The 11,235-nt window shown below is 38.1% G+C and overlaps 2 protein-coding genes across 2 annotated transcripts; both read right to left on the bottom strand.

Annotated features, from left to right (window-relative positions):
• Nucleotides 1-3,195: 3,195 nt before the first annotated feature.
• LOC140830108 (uncharacterized) lies at nucleotides 3,196-5,783 on the bottom strand. The gene is made up of 4 exons (XM_073193392.1): nucleotides 5,435-5,783; nucleotides 4,399-4,844; nucleotides 3,533-3,760; nucleotides 3,196-3,330 (listed from the first exon to the last, which is right to left on the bottom strand). Exons 1-4 carry the CDS (start codon nucleotides 5,781-5,783, stop codon nucleotides 3,196-3,198), a joined length of 1,158 nt encoding a protein of 385 aa, XP_073049493.1.
• Nucleotides 5,784-6,173: 390 nt separating this feature from the next.
• On the bottom strand, nucleotides 6,174-7,073 carry LOC140830109 (uncharacterized). The gene is made up of 2 exons (XM_073193393.1): nucleotides 6,804-7,073; nucleotides 6,174-6,752 (listed from the first exon to the last, which is right to left on the bottom strand). Exons 1-2 carry the CDS (start codon nucleotides 7,071-7,073, stop codon nucleotides 6,174-6,176), a joined length of 849 nt encoding a protein of 282 aa, XP_073049494.1.
• Between the last annotated feature and the right edge of the window lie 4,162 nt (nucleotides 7,074-11,235).

Below are 11,235 nucleotides of genomic sequence, written 5' to 3' on the forward strand. Positions count from 1 at the left end.
TTATTAACTTGATAATTGGTTTAACATTTTAATTGGCATGATTAATTAATTAATTAAACAAATATTCCCTTAATTAAAACACACACACACCTTATACTTCCCAATTATGTGGATGCAAACACCCCACACACTACACACAAATATTCACGTATACACACACCACACACATAAACATTACTTGGTCAATTCCTTTACTCTATTATGGTAAGAGGAGAAGAGAAGTTTTCTTGAAACTCTCTTTCTGCAGCCTCCTTATCACCATTTTCCTTTAAAATTTCCTTCAATAATCCTTCGTTGATTTAGCAGCAAAAATTGTTCCTCAAGACGCCCGGATCATTTTCGCACCGTGTCGCTTCGATATTCACCGTATCGTGAGTTTTAAAGATCAAAGACATGTATATTCTTTCGTTTTATGCATCGATCTCGTCATAGTAGATATTTTGATGTATGTTATGCGTGAAATTTGATTGTTATGAGAAAACTTTAAGCGATTATGCATTGAATCGATTTCTGAAACATTTAGGATCTCAAAACACGAGTTTGCTGTAATTTTAAAAACTGTGACTTTTTGGTCGATATTCTGAAAAAACTTTCACCGTATAAAACGTAGAACTTTTTGATACCTTCGATTTGACAGTAAATTCAAAATATTTAGCTAAGAAACGAGTGAGTTATGGTTGTTTTCGGATGACTGCTCATGAAACAACTCACTCCCATGACAATAACATTTAACAGAAATAACGTACGCGGAAGCATTTCATTTAAAAGGGAAAGAACCGTATATCCTTTATTTCATAAACATTTCCAACACTAATGTACATGGTCATTTACACAATATCATTCAAACCTATAGTTAAAAACCAACACATTCAACAAAATACATGATACTTTAAACTTTCACATGTTCCCTCTACCCCAAATAAAAGAAACATGATAAAAAGTCTTTCCCCATGGCATTATTTATGACTTCTCCTGCCTCGGACAATCCTTCAATCCTTTTTATCACCTGCATCACATGACATTAACTAGAATGAGATAAAACTCAGTAAGCAGAAAGTTGTACATAACAAATACATATACATGGCTTGGCTTGAAACATGGCTATGGAAATGGCAATGAAAATCGAACAATACCATCTTCAATGAATAATACATCATCAAGGCAATATAGATGGCATAACATGGCATGAATTAAAGAAAAGGAAATGATAGTCATGTGACCTGTGGATAGTATATCTTTGATATATAAATATATCAAAACTGTGAGAGATACTCATAATCATGTGATTGGCCAATGACATGCATGAATTACTATCATTCCTTGGCTTTAATCATCGGAAACTTCATTGGGACATTTTAGCAAACACTTGGTAAGCAACAATAGAGTACTAGCTCCTTATCAATGAATTCAATGATATTCTTGGCTCAATGAACAAATAACAACAATACATACATCAATAATCTAACAATGGAAGGAGCTAGACATCAATAAACATGCCTTATATACATATATATCATGTGAGCATTAGAAGGAAAAGCTTCTACTTACAACCAATCCAACAATATGGTGGCTATGATAAACTTGAATGATTCCTACAAACATCAAAACAATAATAACCAAAAATTATCTATATTAATCTAAGATATCCATCAATTCAACTTAACCCTTCAACCATCCAAACCCTTCAAACTCCAAAATAATAGAACTCTTACCTTGTATCTTGGAGGAATAGGTAGAAACCACTAAGAAGTCAACTAAAATCCTTGCACTTGGAGTAGAGAAATGTAGGAAAGCAAACTATGAGAGAAAATGGCATGAAACGATTTTAAGGAAAAGGGAGAAGGTTAGAATGAAGTAGAGGCCTCTAGAATCATGTTATAAGCCATCAGAATCCATCAAAACCGTGTTTTCAATGCCATAGACATGGACCCCGTGCCCCCCTCCGTGTATAGGTCCGTGTACACTCGGGAAATCACTCATTTTGCATGGTCGGACCCGGACCCCGTGTAGGGGTCCGTGTACCCTCTGCCAGGGGCCAAAACTGCAATTTTTCTTCCGAATTAGCCAAAGTGGTAAACATGAAAGTTATAGCCCTATGTGTTTGCTTGAACCCCTCCAGATTTCAGGTCATTTGGAGGTCTGAGTAAAACGTTATGCCCATTCTCCCAACATGTGTCAGTGCAGGAACAACGAAACACACGACACACTTTGGGTCACTTTTGGCTCGTCTTCCCTAATGATTTATACAAAACTCAAAGTAAGAAAGTTATAGCTTTATATCTTTTCTTTCTAATGGAAGTGGCCTCACCTCAATTGGATCAATAAACAAAACATTATACTAAAAACCACAACTACTGCCACATTTGTCATACCATTTCTGCACTTCCATTTTCTATTTAGCTCAAAATCAACTTTCTATTCTACCCATTCATTTCCATAATCATCACCAACTATGAACATAATACCAAAACAATAACCATTCCAATAAAGATATCCAAAACCAGTAACCATTCAACATAATCTCAACCAGTAAAGCATAAAACATGATCATAACAATAATAAACCATAAGGATTAACATGATAAAACGTTGGGCTATTACAATCTCCCCTCCTTATAAAAATTTCGTCCCCGAAATTTGCTTATCGTTGAATAAATTGGGATAACGATGTTTCATTTCTTCCTCCGGTTCCCAAGTCGCCTCTTCAATCATATGATTCCGCCATACAACTTTTACAATACCAATCTCTCTATTTCTTAATTCTTTTACCTTGCGATCAAGAATTTGAACCGGTACTTCTTCGTAGCTTAGGTTAGGTAAAAGATCTAATGATTCATGTCGAAGAACATGAGATGGATTGGGAAGATATTTGCGTAGCATAGACACATGAAAGACATTGTGCATTCGATCCAAGTATGGTGGCAATGCAAGACGATAGGCTCGGTCTCCAATCTTATCGAGGATTTCAAACGGCCCAATGTATCGAGGACTTAACTTAGCTTTATTGCCAAACCGCATCACTCCCTTAAAAGGGGCTATTTTAATAAAAACATGATCATCTACCTCGAATGTCAAAGGTCGTCGACGTACATCAGCGTAACTTTTCTGTCTAGACTAGACAGTCTTCATGCTTTCTTGGATCAATGCCACAACATCTGCTGTTTGTTGAACCAACTCCGGGCCCAACATCTTCCTTTCACCTACTTTTTCCAGTATAATGGAGATCGGCACCTTCTTCCATATAAAGCTTCATAAGGTGCCATGCCGATTGAAGATTGTTAGCTGTTGTTATACGTAAATTCGACAAGAGGCAATTTGGAATCCCAACTTCCTGGGAAGTCAATTGTACAAGCTCGTTACATATCTTCCAGAATTTGAATTACCCTTTCGGATTGCCCGTCACTCTGAGGATGATATGCTGTGCTAAAGGCCAACTTGGTGCCCAAGGCTCTGTGCAAACTCTTCTAGAACTCAGAAGTAAACCTTGGGTCACGATCATATATAATTGATACAGGTATTCCATGAAGTCTTACAATTTCAGCTACATAAATTTCAGCATATTGGTTCATTGTAAACGTTATCTTTACTGGAAGAAAATGAGCTGACTTGGTTAACCGGTCAACAATCACCCATATGGAGTTGTAACCCTTTGGTGTTCTTGGAAGTCCCGTTACGAAGTCCATGGTTATGTGTTCCCATTTCCATTGAGGTATAGGGATAGATAGCAAAGTTCCCGCAGGTCTTTGATGCTCAATCTTAACCTGCTGACAGGTTAGACATTCAGAAATAAATAACATGATATCTTTCTTCATACCTGGCCACCAATAAAGAATTCGAAGATCTTGATACATTTTGGTACTGCCAGGATGAACTGAATATGGAGCTGTATGAGCTTCAATAAGTATATCTTTCCGAATGTCATTACCCCTAGGAACACAAATTCTACCTCGAAAGGCCAATAAACCATCACGATTCAAACCAAATTCAGAAACTCCTGTTAAATCATTTTTATTCTTCAACTCTAATAACTGAATATCCAATTGTTGATCCTTTAGAATACGATCAATAAAACTAGAGCGAAGAACTAGTGCAGATAACTTATCTACTGTACCTGGAGATACCAGAGTTATTTCGTTCCTTTGCAATCGAGTAATAACGGTTTCTGAATCATGGAACTCAATAAACAACTGGATTTATGGCTTAAAGCATCTGCAACAACATTAGCTTTTCCAGGATGATAGCTAATGGTGCAATCATAGTCTTTTATCAGTTCCAACCACCTCCGCTGCCTCATATTCAATTCTTTCTGCGAAAACAGATAACTCAAACTTTTATGATCTGTAAAAATTTCACATTTCTCACCATGTAAATAATGTCGCCAAATCTTTAAGACGAATACCACAGCCGCCAACTCCAAATCATGTGTGGGATAATTCTTCTCGTATTCTTTTAGCTGACGAGAAGCATAAGCAATCACTTTCCCACGTTGCATCAACACAGCACCTAAACACTGCTTTGAGGCATCTGTATATACAACAAAGTCCTCAGTACCACAAGGAAGTACTAATACAGGGGCAGAAGTTAACTTATCTTTCAAGGTTTGGAATGCTTGTTGGCATTCTATGGTCCATTCAAATTTAATGATCTTTCGTGTCAAGCTTGTCAATGGCAATGCTATTTTCGAGAAGTCTGCTATGAATCGTCTGTAATATCCTGCCAAACCAAGAAAACTCCATATCTCTGAAACTGTCTTTGGAATGGACCATTGCTTAATAACTTCAATCTTGGATGGATCGACTGATATTCCTTCTTTTGACACAATATGGCCCAAAAACGCCACTTGCTCTAACCAAAACTCACATTTCTTTAACTTCGCATATAATTGCTTTTCTCTTAATGTCTGTAATATGATCCTCGAATTCTCCCTATGAGTTCTCGTGTCTTCGAGTGGATCAGAATGTCATCAATAAAACCAATGACAAAAGTATTCAAATACGGCTTAAAGACACGATTCATCAAATCCATAAACACTGAAGGAGCATTAGTTAATCCAAACAACGTCACCAAAAATTCATAATGGCCATACCTTGTTCTAAAAGCGGTCTTGGGTATGTCCTCCGTTTTTACTTTCAATTGATGATATCCGGATCGAAGATCGATTTTTGAAAATACAGTGGCCCCTTGCAATTGATCAAAAAGATCGGCGATTCGAGGTAAAGGATATTTATTTTCAATAGTTACCTTGTTGAGTTCTCGATAATCAATGCATAACCTCAATGATCCATCCTTCTTTTTCACGAACAAAACCGGAGCTCCCCATGGCGAGGAACTAGGACGGATAAACCCTTTATCTAATAGCTCCTGCAATTGATTCTTCAATTCTTTCATTTTAGTTGGAGCCATTCTGTACGGAGCTTTAGAAATCGGGGTTGTACCTGGAATCAATTCAATAACAAACTCTACCTCTCGATCAGGAGGTAAGCCAGGCACATCATCAGCAAATACGTCAGGATATTCCTGAACCACATCAATATCCTGAATTTGCAAATTACTGTCCCTATTCACATCCGATACTAAGGCCAGAAAACCAGTACACCCCTTATTCAATAATTTTGTAGCTTGTAGACAAGAAACAAGGGGAATACTGAGCGATGAACCTAGCCCAACAAATTCAACACTATCATTATCACCAGTTAAAAACTTCACGGTCTTTTCCACACAATCAATAACGGCACGATAAGCGTATAACCAATCCATACCCAAAATAACATCGAAAGCAACCATCGGAATTACAATAAAATCAGCATACAACAATCTCAAACCTATCTATACTGGACATGCCTTAAGAATACTTGTAGGACAAATTTCATCACCAGAAGGCAACATAATATTGAATTGTAAAGGCATGATAGTAGGCTCGCGAGATAAGGAGTGCATAAATACTTCAGACATAAAGGAATGAGTTGCACCAGTATCAATCATTGTAAGTGCTTCCTTTCCAGATATTATAATATTAGCTGATATGACTGAAGAATCAGGATTGGCTCCTTCTTTTGTCATCGTAAAGGTTCTTCCTTGAACTTTTCCTTTATCAGAGGAGAGAGGACATTTTTGTGCGGTATGCCCCATTTCTTTGCACCGATAACATCGGCCACTTCCAACCAGACACTCACCTTAGTGTAGCTTGCCACACTTAGGGCATAACGATCGCTCCACATCTGAAGAAGGCACGGAAGGTTTATTGCGTTGCTCCATTTTGCCCTTTCCTTTGTATCCACCTCGAGTACTAGCACTTGCACCTTGCCCTCTAGTTTGAAAAGCTTGTCTTCTTAATTGTCGCTCCTTTTCAATTTCCTGTTCATCGTGTTCAGCAAGTAAGGCTCTTTCCACAATGTCTGGATAAGTGATCACTTTTGCCATATGCACATCCCTTCGAATTTCCAGTTTCAACCCACGAAGGAAGTGTCTTCCTTTGTCTTTATCATTTTCAGCAATAAATGGAACAAACACGCATCCTTCTTCATATTTCAATATATACTCAGCAACAGACAAGGAATCTTGGCTCAATGCAAGAAATTCTTTAACTTTCTTTGCTTTAACTTCTCTTGAAAAGTACTTGGCATAAAATAACTCTTTGAAATCATCCCATTTTAACTCGCGAACATTGACAGTCACTTTCGTAGCTTCCCACCAGATGCGAGCAGCTTTCACTAGCATAAACACAGAATAGCTCACTCTATCTCGATCAGTGAACTTCAAATAGTCAAATGTAGCCTCCAAATATTTAACTCATTCAAGAGCTACGAGTGGATCGGCACCACCGACAAATTTGGGAGGATTTATACGCCTGAACAATTCATAAGAACTACCTTCGGTGCTTTCCCCTCTACTCTGTCCTCTTCCTTGACCATGACCCTGGGTTGAGGTATGCAGGCTCAACAACTGTTGAATTTGTTCACCATGAACTTTCGCATGTTCTTGTATTAATCTACTGAATTCATCTACAACGTTGGTAGTCCTATCAGTAGTAGGGGTCCTATCATCCCCTTCAGTAACCTTTCGTTTAGGAGGCATTTCCTACACGTAAGCTCACTTTAACAAAGATAGGAAGAAAGAATACATCAATAACAATGGAATATGATCAACTCTCAATGTAAAAATCAATAGATGCAGGATCGAAAACAAATTGGATTGTCCTAGGTAGAATAAGTCATATACGGTCCAAGAACTTTCACTCTGATACCAACTGAAACAACCCACTCCCATGACAATAACATTTAACAGAAATAACGTACGCGGAAGTATTTCATTTAAAAGGGAAAGAACAGTATATCCTTTACATCATAAACATTTCCAACACTAATGTAAATGGTCATTTACACACTATCATTCAAACCTATAGTTAAAAACAACACATTCAACAAAATACATGATACTTTAAAATTTCACATGTTCCCTCTACCCCAAATAAAAGAAACATGATAAAAAGTCTTTCCCCATGGCATTATATAAGACTTCTCCTGCCTCGGACAATCCTTCAATCCTTTTTATCACCTGCATCACATGACATTAACTAGAATGAGATAAAACTCAGTAAGCAGAAAGTTGTATATAACAAATACATATACATGGCTTGGCTTGAAACATGGCTATGGAAATGGCAATGAAAATCGAACAATACCATCTTCAATGAATAATACATCATCAAGGCAATATAGATGGCATAACATGGCATGAATTAAAGAAAAGGAAATGATAGTCATGTGACCTGTGGATAGTATATCTTTGATAAATAAATATATCAAAACTGTGAGAGATACTCATAATCATGTGATTGGCCAATGACATGCATGAATTACTATCATTCCTTGGCTTTAATCATCGGAAACTTCATTGGGACATTTTAGCAAACACTTGGTAAGCAACAATAGAGTACTAGCTCCTTATCAATGAATTCAATGATATTCTTGGCTCAATGAACAAATAACAATACATACATCAATAATCTAACAATGGAAGGAGCTAGACATCAATAAACATGGCTTATATACATATATATCATGTGAGCATTAGAAGGAAAAGCTTCTACTTACAACCAATCCAACAATATGGTGGCTATGATAAACTTGAATGATTCCTACAAACATCAACACAATAATAACCAACAATTATCAATATTAATCTAAGAAATCCATCAATTCAACTTAACCCTTCAATCATCCAAACCCTTCTAAACTCCAAAATAATAGAATTCTTACCTTGTATCTTGGAGGAATAGGTAGAAACCACTAAGAAGTCAACTAAAATCCTTGCACTTGGAGTAGAGAAATGTAGGAAAGAAAACTATGAGAGAAAATGGCATGAAACGATGTTAAGGAAAAGGGAGAAGGTTAGAATGAAGTAGAGGCCTCTAGAATCATGTTATAAGCCATCAGAATCCATCAAAAACGTGTTTTCTATGCCATAGACACGGACCCCGTGCCCCCCTCCGTGTATAGGTCCGTGTACACTCGGGAAATCTCTCGTTTTGCATGGCCGGACCCGGACCCCGTGTAGGGGTCTGTGCATGGGTCCGTGTACCCTCTGCCAGGGGCCACAACTGCAATTTTTCTTCCGCATTAGCCAAAGTGGTAAACATGAAAGTTGTAGCCCTATGTGTTTTCTTGAACCCCTCCAAATTGCGGGTCATTTGGAGGTTTGAGTAAAAACTTATGCCCATTCTCCCAACATGTGTCAGTGCAGGAACAACGAAACACACGACACACTTCGGGTCACTTTTGGCTCGTCTTCCCTAATGATTTAAACAAAACTCAAAATAAGAAAGTTATAGCCTTATATATTATCTTTCTAATGGAAGTGGCCTCACCTCAATTTGATCAATATACAAAACATTATACTAAAAACCACAACTACTGCACATTTGTCATACCATTTCTGCACTTCCATTTTCTATTTAGCTCAAAATCAAGTTTCTATTCTAGCCGTTCATTTCCATAATCATCTCCACTATGAACATAATACCAAAACAATAATCATTCCAATAAAGATGTCCATAACCAGTAACCATTCAACATATTCTCAACCAGTAAAGCATAAAACATGATCATAACAATAATAAACCATAAGGATTAACATGATAAAAGGTTGGGCTATTACAGCTCAAACCTATGATCTTATGAAAATGATGTTTATCATGTTTTGAATTTTTTGCGTTTCAGCCCTCGGTTCCCGTTCCTCTAAGTCATGGTTTACTACGATGATTAAATGAGGTCAAATTCCGAGTGATCTAGAATGTCATAAGCTATTTATTTGAATCGGTGATGAGCACGAATACCTACGTCTAAGCTATGAAATATAAGTTTTTGAACTAATGTTAGTATGTGCAGCACTGGCACCAAGAGAGATCCAACGAGTCCCTCAACGCCAAGTAAGTATGTTCGACGTGCAAAGGAAAATATTTTAAGTTTTTGAGGTATGCTAAATGTCTTGTGACCAAATTATGAACCGGTTTGGAAGTCGGTGAACTTGGCCAAGGACCTCTCCACCCCGGTAAAGCATGATTGGGTTTAGATCAGGATTGGAAAGCGGTAAATCATGACCAAGGTTCAATCCACCCCTTAAAGCATGAACGGGTATCTCATGTATGTGACAGTGGATCTTCCCTCTCATCCCAGTACTGTGATCTAGTCTGATCAGACGTATTTATTTATGGGTCACTTGCTTTGAAACATATCTCTACGCAAAATGATGAAGTTTATGTATGTTCAAGTATGTTTGAGGCAAGCAGGTTTAAGAAAATTTTCACGTTGATGGCACGTCTATGATATGTATGTATGTTCAAGATTTTGTATGTATGTTCAAGTTTCAAGTATGGACGCTCTATTTTAAAGATGCATTAGGTTTTATTACGTATTACTTGTTATATCCAGTTTATACATGTTGAGTCTTTAGACTCACTAGACTTGATCGATGCAGGTGAGGATGAATTTGAGGTGACGAGGGGTGGGAACCAGTGAGACGGCTCGGACTGAGTGGGAGGCTAAACCCGAGGACCGCCGCCCATGTTTTTATGAATACTTTTATGCTTGTTGTTTCAAATATTCCAATTTCAATGAAGTGTTTTATGATGTTAAAACAATTATTACTTTTGGTAAATTTGGATGTTGTTATTTAAATGCAAATTTGAAAGTTTATTTTTTGTTTAAGAAAATTTTTATTTTTCCGCAAATTTTAAAGTAGTTTAAAAGTACTGTATGTGACAGTTGGTATCAGAGCGGTGTTCTTGAAAAGGGTTATGCCTACTGCCAGTTGCGAGAAGCTCACGAAGTCAAACCTCAAATATGTAGGTTTTAAAGTTTTTATGTAGTAAGCATCAAGTCACGATTTCAGCATGTACATGTTTTAAGTTCAAATTTCGTGCATCCTACGATAGTGATATTAGGTTATTGTATGCTGGGTTATCTGTTGGGTAAATTTTAGAACGGTATGCCTCCTAGACTTTTGGTTGCCAGTGGAGCAATGGATGAGGACAGAGAGGCTTGTGATGGGGAGAGGGCCACCCCTCCTCGCTCACCGCCAGATATGCAGGCACAGATGCTTGCAGGTATGACTCAATTATCGCACAGTTTGCGGGGAACAATTCTGAAATGGACACAGAGGCGAGGCCCAAACCAGAGGCAGTGTATGAGAGGTTTAGGAGGATGGATCCAAAATAGTTCTCTGGGACTACTGACCCTATGGTGGCTGAGGGATGGATTAAATCCATCGAGGTGATTTTTGATTTCATGGAGCTGCAGGATGCAAACAGGGTCAGATGTGCCACATTCCTTCTGTCAGGAGACGCCAGGCTTTGGTGGGAAAGTCCATCAGTGCCAGTGAACATGCAAACACTGACGTGGAATGGGTTCAAAGAAGTTTTCTACTCCAAGTACTTCACCGATGAAGTACGATCCAGACTGACCAGGGAGTTCATGACGCTGCGACAGGGAGACAGCAGCGTAGCAGAGTTTGTGAGGAAGTTCGAGAGGGAGTGTCACTTTGTGCCCCTTAATGCAAATGATGCTCGGGAGAAGATGAGGCGTTTTATTGATGGGTTACGGCCGATCTTGCACCGTGATATGAGGGTTGCTGGTCCGACTTCCTATACTGTTTCCGTATCTAGAGCCTTGGCAGCAGAGCAGGACCAAAGAGACATCGAGAATGATATACAGGGCAAGAGGCCCTATCAGGCACCTCA

This window comes from Primulina eburnea, chromosome 4 (assembly GCF_022965805.1).
Source record: "Primulina eburnea isolate SZY01 chromosome 4, ASM2296580v1, whole genome shotgun sequence".
Classification (NCBI taxonomy): Eukaryota; Viridiplantae; Streptophyta; class Magnoliopsida; order Lamiales; family Gesneriaceae; genus Primulina; species Primulina eburnea.

Bases quoted from the DNA above. Each gene is read 5' to 3' on its own strand.
- LOC140830109 (XM_073193393.1), bottom strand. From the start codon at position 7,073: ATGCCTCCTAAACGAAAGGTTACTGAAGGGGATGATAGGACCCCTACT. The intron at 6,753-6,803 runs GTAGCTCTTGAA...GACTATTTGAAG, and splicing joins TCGGTGGTGCCGATCCACTC to TTCACTGATCGAGATAGAGT.
- LOC140830108 (XM_073193392.1), bottom strand. From the start codon at position 5,783: ATGGTTGCTTTCGATGTTATTTTGGGTATGGATTGGTTATACGCTTAT. The intron at 4,845-5,434 runs GTACAACCCCGA...AGTTTTGGTTAG, and splicing joins TGTTATTGAATTGATTCCAG to AGCAAGTGGCGTTTTTGGGC. The intron at 3,761-4,398 runs GTATTCGTCTTA...ACCTGTCAGCAG, and splicing joins ATTTGGAGTTGGCGGCTGTG to GTTAAGATTGAGCATCAAAG.